Source organism: Hypanus sabinus, chromosome 13, assembly GCF_030144855.1.
Source record: "Hypanus sabinus isolate sHypSab1 chromosome 13, sHypSab1.hap1, whole genome shotgun sequence".
Lineage (NCBI taxonomy): Eukaryota > Metazoa > Chordata > Chondrichthyes > Myliobatiformes > Dasyatidae > Hypanus > Hypanus sabinus.
Window position 1 is genome coordinate 55,968,263 of NC_082718.1, and position 9,748 is coordinate 55,978,010.

Below are 9,748 nucleotides of genomic sequence, written 5' to 3' on the forward strand. Positions count from 1 at the left end.
CAAGAAAATGAACCTCAAGGTAGTAAATGGAGACATATACATCCTTTAATAATAAGTTTACTTTGACTTTGCAACATTAACACTCCAGTTCTCTCCATTGTTGCTGCCTGACTTGCTAAGTTTATCCAGCATCTTGGATTTTTTTGCTCTAGCTATTAGTCCAACAATAGTCTGTGGTATTTCTGCTAAGGAATGAGACAGGGCTGACAGACAATGTCTGAGTATTTTCCTTTAAATTGCTCAGAAAGAGTTAATTCTTCCTCCAGTAGAGTTGCTGTTAACAATAACTGTCCATGCAGTCAATTCCCTGCCCTCTGCTGGCTGATAATAGAATCCCAGGATCACACTGCTTCATGGAAAATAAAATTAGATGGTAATAATGATTACCATGATAATTAATTATGTCTTAGCATGAGGCAAAAAATGGCTCTGACCCTATGATTCATTGATGGAAGGGTAGAACTGGCGCTGTTATCCACAATTTTATTGTCTCTGAAATTGCCAAGTTCACATCTAATCCCACGTCAACCAGCTCTTCGACACTGTCCTTTTGTACATCTCCCATCTCTTCCACTTTCAGTCCTCTTAAAAACTGACAGCTTTGGCTTTTCTTACCTGGACCTCATATTCAGGAATGTCCTTTCTAGGTTCTTTGAGGCTCTCCTTAAGAGAGTGGTAAGCACAGCACTTTGACAGCTCGAGGTGTCAGAGTTTGGAGTTCAATTCTAGCACCACCCATTGTATGTTCTCCCGTTGACTGCATGGGTTTTCTACGGGTGCTCCAGTTTCTTCCCACAGTCAAAATTTATACTGATTGGTAAATTGTCCTGTGATTAGACTGGGATAGATTGCTGGGTGGTACAGCTTGTTGGGCTGGAAAGACATGTTCTGCACTGTATTACTAAATAAATAAATATCACCATCTTAACTATGTTGCTCCTATCTCCTTCATATTTCAAAGTCTGTGTATTTTTATGCTATCCCTGAGGTGCCATGAGATATTTTCCAAGGAAAGGGCATTGTACAAAAGGCAAATTATAGTTCTTGCCATCCAATATGATCTAGTTGGTAGAGTTGCATCTCTACCCCATAAGTTCTGACTGAGTGGGATCAAAGATCCTAGTGGATGAAATACCATGCAATATCAGAATAGCTTACTGAATTGGAGAAGACAATGTAGTAATCAAAGAGCCGAAGAGAAAGTAATGCTGGTACTGCAAATAAGGCAAATGATTTCAATAGGAACCACATTCTGCACTGCACCACATAATAGCTGTGAATTTCACCACTAGGATACCAATTTGGCAGATGGCACCCAATGCCCCTGTAGAGTTATGTTCATCATTTTAATTTTAAGATTAAAAGTCCTCATCATAGACTTCAAGTCCTCATTATCACTGAAGGTGATTATCACCTTGTAAAGTACCTTAAAGTGAAAGGAAGTGATTGATGTCATCACCTTTGTGTTCAGCACAGTATGATTCAGAGTGTATTCATTAAGAAGGATGAGGGAGAATAATTACTCTGAATGCTTAGAGTAAAATGTTAAATTTAGTTATGTGTACAATATTTGTCATGCCTGACTTTACTTGAAGAGGTGTAGTAGCATCTGGGAGCTTAGAGCTCATGATTAAGGCTGTTGTATGGAAGTGAGTTTCTGATTTGGGTTGATTCCCATATGCCTATAATGGATTTCAATGGTTCTGGCACCTACTAGGATCTATCTATGTTCTATCTGTCTGTGTCACGCTGCATCTTTGGACCCAAGCACGTAATCACAGGGATCCCGGAAGGATTAAACAAAGCTAGGAATTTTATTAACAAGAGAAAAAAACAACAGAACTTACACGATCTTAAATAACTCAACCAGAATCCCACTAGGCAAGGACCGAGACACGGAGGAGTTAGCATTGCCCCTTTAAATATACTCCAGAGCACGAAGGAATCCGTGTCCATTCTCACAACAAGCTTACAAGCAGTCATTCTAATAAGAGAAAAAAGTCCAAGGATACTTAATTAGACACCTGCAAAGTCTCGGAGCATTAATTGGAAATATCCAGGGACATTTGAAACTTAAATATAAACCGGAGAAGGCTTAACAATAAGACATAATAAAACCCAAACACAACAATACGGATAATTTTAATTAATAAAACACAGATAATAAAAAAAAGCAAAAAAAAAAGCTCAGAATACTCAACCGACGACCCGAGGTCGTGACGGGTCCGTGTGTCTGCCCATCTGCACCCTGTCACAATTCAGCCAGGGTGCCTCCTTTACAGCAGATGCGATATTACAATTACATTTTCAGCAAACCCCTTTCAATGTAGTGAATCAACTTGACCCAGTTAACTACCGACAACCCCGTTCACTTCGCTCCAAACCCCCCCCCCCCCCCCGTCCCATTTCCTCAACTGTGCTTCATTTCACCGTGTGCTGACGGTCTATTTTGCACGTATTGAAAGAGAGTGAATATGGGTTGTGACTTCCTTTGGCGGTCGCGACCCTGCAAAGCTGGCTGAGATTTGGCACTTGGGTTCAACCTCAAAACACAGACGAATACAACATGTGAATGAATAGGATTTATTATTGCCTCACTTTAGTACTTCATTGCTGCTACCCTTTCCTCACATCCGTTACCCAACCCCGATCTTCGCCTCTTCTCCTTCCATTTAGGACCGGATTTCCAGTCCATTCGTCCCTCTTTCTCTCCTGGTTTCCTATACGTGACAGTGGAGGAGGAGGCGGTTTCTCGGAGCGGACTCTACGGAGCAGAGATTGGTCATTTCCGGGGGGGGGGGGGGGGGGCAGTGTTGGGGTTGGGAGACTGGTTTACCGGGTTCTGCCGCTCTTTGGGACTGAAAAGGGGAGCGGGAAATTATCGTACCTCGGGGGCGTGGGGAGGTGGGGAAGTGTCCATGTTCCACGATTCTAAGGGTCATTAGAGAAGTGAAGCCTCTGCTCTGAATCAAGCCATCCTAATTAAACAAGCCAAATAAAACAGAAGTTGTTGGGGCAGCGAACAACCCGCTGGAGGAACCCAACGGGTGGAATAGCATCTGTGGGAGGAAAGGGGTTGTCGACATTTCGTTATCAACAATTATCAACTGACTCCTGATACAGGGTTTCGACATGTAAAACCGACAATATATTCCGCACCCCCCCCCCCCCCCCACACACACACACACACACACACACAGAGTTGAGCTCCTCCGGCAGTTTGTTGCTCCGGATTTCAGCATCTGCAAACTCTTGTGTCTTTGATGTCGTTGGGGATCTGAAAGGGTTAACAGAATGACCTCTATTTTCTGGATTTCCCATTGGGAATAAGAAGGAACGGTCCTCCTACTTACGTCAGAAAGTTCGGGCCGGGGGCTCGGGAACTAGGTTGAAAACGGACTGGCTGTTGAGGCCCTAGTTACTGCGGAACAGCGGCGGAGTTTGTCTCTCCTTGAGGCCGGCTCTTACTCAGCGCCACGCGGCACATCCCTCTGGTCCGGCGGCGCCGATGTGGGATCCCCTCAGCGATGACTCTCTTCCCCGGCACCGTGCGGAAGTCCAGATCTTGGGTCCGTTCAGCTCTTGGATAGCGCTCTCTCGCAGCATCCTGGCAAGTCACAGGTAGCGGGGGCAGAGGCTGCCCATCACGGCACCGGGATCCCGCCCTGGCAGCATTACTCCTGGATAAGGAAGGGACTCACGGAAGAAAATCTCATAACCTCTAGATATCAACAAAAAAAAAGGACAGAAAGACGCAAAGCGCGAGGAGGAGAACTCTTGAAGTCCTTGGAGCCAAACTTACATTATCCAACTTGCATACACCCAAAATTTCCCTTGATCTGAATGGGGAATTTGGAGATTTGAAAGGTGATCCCGACTATTGCGCACCTGTGGTTAAACGACAGCCACAAGGAAACACCATTGCCCGGTGTGAAGTCAGGACTATGCTGCCAGAATGTTGGCCAGGAAGAGCATCATCCCAGAGGAGTACGTCCTGGCCCGGATCGCGGCTGAGAACGTCCGGCAGCCCCGCTATACGATACGTCCTCGCCAACCCCGCTTCATTAACAAGAACGGAGCTTGCAACGCGGCGCATAAGAATATCCAAGAGCAAGGTCGCTTCCTGCAGGATGTCTTCACCACCCTGGTGGACCTGAAGTGGCGCTACACCCTTTTCATCTTCACCATGTCCTTCCTCTGCAGTTGGCTCCTCTTCGCCATGATGTGGTGGCTGGTGGCTTTCGCACACGGGGACCTGGACCACAGACAGAGCGCGTCCTTCGAGCCGTGCGTCACCAAGGTGAGATCCTTCACCTCGGCCTTCCTCTTCTCCATCGAGGTGCAGGTCACCATCGGCTTCGGCGGCAGGATGATGACCGAGGAGTGCCCCATGGCCATCACCGTGCTCATCATGCAGAACATCTCGGGGCTGATCATCAACGCCGTCATGCTGGGCTGCATCTTCATGAAGACGGCTCAGGCTCACCGGAGAGCGGAGACGCTGATCTTCAGCCGGCATGCCGTGGTCTGCCTGAGGAACGGCAAGCTCTGCTTTATGTTCAGAGTGGGCGACCTGAGGAAGAGCATGATCATCAGCGCCTCCGTCCGGATGCAGGTTGTGAGGAAGACCACCACCACCGAGGGAGAAGTTATCCCCATCCACCAGATCGACATCCTGGTGGACAACCCCATCGACAGCAACACCATCTTCCTGGTGGCGCCGCTCACCATCAGCCACGTTATAGACAAGCGGAGCCCTTTCTACGAGATCTCGGCCAGTGACCTGCAGCACCAGAACCTGGAGGTGATCGTCATACTGGAAGGCGTGGTGGAGACCACTGGCATCACCACCCAGGCCAGGACGTCTTACATCGCCGAGGAGATCCTGTGGGGCTACCGCTTCGTCCCGATCGTGACCGAGGAGGACGGTACCTACTCGGTGGATTACTCCAAGTTCGGCAACAGGATCAAAGTGGCAACTCCTCGCTGCACGGCCAGGGAGCTGGATGAGCAACCCTCCATCCTGATCCAGACCCTGCAGAGGAGTGAGCTCTCGCACCAGAACTCGCTGAGGAAGCGGAGTTCCATGAGGCGAAACAACTCAATGAGGAGGAACAACTCGTCCCTTCTGATCCCTAAAGTCCAATTCCTTACTCCCGAAGGCAATACTGATGCTGCTGACTCCGAGTTTAACTGATGCAACCTCAGCATTGCAGAATTCACTGCTGACTTCAGATCTCCAACTACGAGCAAATGAACAATTATGCCACATGGAATCTTTGCCACTCTCCGTTCACCTTGATTTAACCAAGGAACACACCAAACGCCGGAGGAAATCAACAAGTCAGGCGGCATTTCTGGAGGGGATTCGGCAATCGACATTCGGATCGAGATCCTTCAGCCGAACTGATGGAACTAAATGTGACTCAGTAAGAACGGTTCAGTACCAACCTCTTTGTTTTTGCCCTTTACTATTGAAAGTGACATCGTTTTATCAAATTATTAGAGCCTTTGATGTTTGTCAACAGTTGCACATTTGAACTTTGATGTTTACAGTACACTAGTTCACTTGATTTCGCAGTACAACGGCACTATAAGCACTAACAACACGGGCAGGGACTGTGATACATATGCAACAAACACGAGAAGCAGGAGGAACTCGGCAGGTCAGGGAAAGGGACAGTCCCCGTTTCCAGTTATATTGATAACGGTGGCAATTATGAAACTCACTGTTCCAACTCCCCACTCTTTCCCACAGTGGATGCGCGAGGACCAGGAGAACTCACGAAGACCTGCCTGCATGCACTGAGTTAAATTAAGCTGATTTATTATTGTCATATTTGATGAAGTATAGTGAAAATCTTTGTTTTGCATTCTTTCTGTATAGATCACACGAGCGTTTCTCTCTCCTGCCAACTTTGATTTTGGCCAAGGTATTCTACCCATTTAACCATTACCATTCGGTTTTAAGATTGTCTGGAAAACTAGTGTTTGGTTTGTGTAATAGATTTTACACTCTAGTGTAAAGTTCCCTCCCTGCCCCAAGAGTTGCGGACTACAATCCTAAATTTATAATTCCATGCTTTTCTATAAAACTACCTATCATGCAGCACCGTATAAAGTGCAGATTGTCAAAGTTAAACTCAAGTTTATAGTTATATGCATCAAGTACACCCATGCCCAGGTGACAGGAGAAACTCACCAGCAGCAGCATCACAGGCATAGAACAAAGGATAAGCAGCATTCACAAAAAAGAGAAACAAGATAAACATGAACAATTTTTACAACAAAGAACACAATTCAAACAAAAAGCAAAATCCATTTTAGTGTAAAATACTAAAAGTGATCAGAATGGTGCTGAACTGTACTGATTAGGATTATGCAGGCTGCTTCTAGAGTGGAATGGTTGAAGGGAAGTAACTATTCTTGAACCTAGTGGTGTAGGTCCTTGGGTTTCTGCACCTCTTGCCAAATAGCAGCTGTGAGAAGACAGAATGGTCAGGCTGGTGGGGACCTTTGATAGACAGATAGATAGATAGATAGATAGATACTTTATTGATTCCAAAGGAAGTTACAGTATCACGTGGATTACTAGTGCATGGTTATACAAATATAGAATATTAGAAGAGAAGTAAGAGAGAATAAAAAAATAAGTTGCCTGCAACAGTCTAGCAGAAGGGGGGTCATCACTTCCCCAGCTATAGGTTGACTCATGGCCGGAGTAAGAATGATGGATTTTGCCTTCTTGAGGCAGAGACTTGTAGATATTTCTGATGGTGAGGTAGGCTCTGAACACTCCTCTCTGCATATTCTTATATTCATGCATATTGGAAATGAGCAAGCAACATGCATGTGGTCCATATTCAACCCCACCACCCCTGTGCTTAAGGGGGTTGAGGGGGAAGAGTGGAATTTCCCATAGTTTTTTTCTGCTTTGGGCTTCATTTAATTCCCAGTTCAGAGTTGAATGAAAAGTCCAAGCTGACACCTGAGTCCTGAAATATTTCACAATTGAGACACCTTCTTTCAGATGAGCTTGTGTCTACCCTATGCTATTATTCTGAACAAAAGTAGATGATTTATCCCTAATATCCTGGTTGATATTTATTCCTCAATCATTAATTTTAAAAATGTGTTTTTTTCATATTGAAATTTGTGGGGTCTTGGAGTAGACAAGTTGTTGTCATGCTTCCTTAGAAGGAATACACATCCAAAGTGTGAATTGTTTTTAGCTTGGGCTGGGATATGAAAGACACAACATGGAAGCAAGTCCATTTAATTGCACTGCAAAATCTGTGACAATCTACATCCTAACTGTGCTCAGTTACCCAGACTAGAGTTTACAAGTTTTTGTTGATTTTACTACATAAAGGACTTTTTTTAAAAATTCATTCTTGATTGAGAAATAAATATCAGCCAGGATAAGAGGGATAAATGGTATACTTTTGTTCAGAGTAATAGCATAGGGTAATTATATGCACTGAAGGGATAAATACACCTGTACAAACTTATCTAAAAGAAGGTGTCCGTACAGTCTGCATACCTGGGTTAACCACTTGGCCTACACACATCTGCATTTAACTGGGGCACAAGTAGGGGGTCTTTCTCTTTGACTCTCTCTACTCGAGATACCACTCTGTTCATCAGGAGGCCAGTTTGGAGGACTGCCCATGACTGTCTGTGACAGATGGCAAAGCATATGTGAAACATTGCCAGTTGGGAAAGTCATAGTCATAGAGCTCAGCAAGAGGCCATTCAGCCTACTGAACCTGCACGCACTCATTTACAACAATCCTACACTATTTCTAGTTTATTCTCCCGGTTTCCCATCAGTTTCACCAGATTTTACTACTCACCTATACAGGAGGGGCTATTTGAGGTGGCCAATTAACCCTCCAACCTGCAGTCCTTGGGAGGTGGGAGGAAACTCATGCATCTGCAAGAAACCCTAGGGAGAACATGCAGACTCCACACAGACAGCACTGGACATCAGGATCGAACCTGTGAGGCAACGGCTCCACCAGCTGTGCCGCAGGGCTGTACTGTTAGCTTTGAGTGTCAGCTTTTGAACTGTTGAAAGTTCAGACATTGAAAACTACTGACAGAAGTAAATAATTAAATAAACCTTTAGAACCATAAACATACACCAAATGCTCATAAATCATATAATTAAATATTTAACAAGGCAAAATATTTTTCTCCTTATTAGTTCCTTTGTATATTATATCCTACTCTTTTGCCTCCTATTCCTTGGCTCTACAATCCCCTTTGAACATAGTGGGATCTGGAACTGAACTGCTCGATTTGACTGGGTGCAGCTTCTGGAGTCATAGTGTCATTCAGCACAGAAACAGGATTTTCAGATCATAAGATCCACGTTAATCATCAAGCACTCATTTCCCCTAATTATACATCCATCCCATTATTTCCCTTGTCCAACGATTCTCCAGTGTAAGCTGGGAAATTTCCCAACAACCCCCCACCCCCCCCCCCCCCATCATTATTGTCCAATTAAATCTGTCAGCAAGTTACTGCCTTATTGGGACACGTACACAGAAATCTGAGACTTCAGTTTTAGTAACCAGCACAGGTGGCATTTGTCAGTGTAATCCGGACATTTATGTTAGCAATGCAAATTAAATTCCGACATGCTCTTCAATTTATTTACTTAGTAATGACCTGTTTTGCACACACCATACATAGAGAAAGTTAATTTCCATTAGTTAATGCTGATTATTTTTAAATATCTGGAATGTTACAGCAAAATATAGTGGGACATAATGGCTGCCAAACTGTATCACTAGAAATTTATTGGATTGGGGTGATCAGTAACAAAGATAGGGAGCAGTGGACAACTAGATTAGATCCCAGTTCACAAGATCTAATGGCTTCATTTTGAACAACAGCATACCAGTATCCGCTAGTCACCTTGCTCAATATAGATATCTGGTCAGTACCTCATTCTGGGTATGTGGAATTTCATTGCATGCAGATTATCTGCCCCTCTTCTAAGCATGTGTGGTGAACTATGTGCCTGTCGGGACACGCCCCCTGCTGACTGCTCCTGTGGCTCCTCCCACAGGCCCCTGTATAAAGGAGATCTGAGGCCTGACGCTCGGCCTCAGTCTCCAGGACATTGTATGATAGACACTCACTCCTGGTTCCTTCTTCCAGTCAATAAAAGCCGATATCTCGCCTTACGTCTCAGTGTGAGTTATTGATGGTGCATCAGCATGCCAGTAGCGTTTCAATGTCTATGAAATACCTTGGTCACATATATAGGCACTCAAACATTCCGTACCCCTCCCATTCAATTCAGAACCACTTTCTGGCTCAATCTCCATATCTTCCCACTTCTTAAGAATAACACATTCCAGCAAGCTCACCTTGAATATACAGTATTAATGGCTAAGTACCCACAGCCGATGGAAGTGGAAATTCTAAAAGCCCACTAGTCTCTGCATAGAGATGTTTATCTTCATTTGGAGCTTTAACAGACTAGCTCTTTCTTCTCTAGTTGGAAGAAAAAATCTCTTAGCAGTTATGATGTTGAGATAATACTTGATATCTGAAAAAAATCACCTTCCACTCTTCTAAGCTCCAATATGTATATATTAATGTTATATATCAAGGATGTAAGGAAAGCTGTATCCCTGTTATGAAGCCTCTATCTTGTCTGTTCTTACATCTTATGAAAATAAAGAACATTGACTCAAAATCTGTTTTCCACTCTGTCTTCTGTGAAATA

At 44.4% G+C, this 9,748-nt stretch overlaps 1 protein-coding gene across 1 annotated transcript; it reads left to right on the forward strand.

Moving 5' to 3' along the window:
* The first annotated feature begins 2,425 nt into the window (after nucleotides 1–2,425).
* LOC132403880 (ATP-sensitive inward rectifier potassium channel 8-like) lies at nucleotides 2,426–9,724 on the forward strand. Its single transcript, XM_059987656.1, has one exon. It carries the CDS (start codon nucleotides 3,956–3,958, stop codon nucleotides 5,195–5,197), a length of 1,242 nt encoding a protein of 413 aa, XP_059843639.1. The 5' UTR covers nucleotides 2,426–3,955; the 3' UTR covers nucleotides 5,198–9,724.
* The last annotated feature ends 24 nt before the right edge of the window (nucleotides 9,725–9,748 follow it).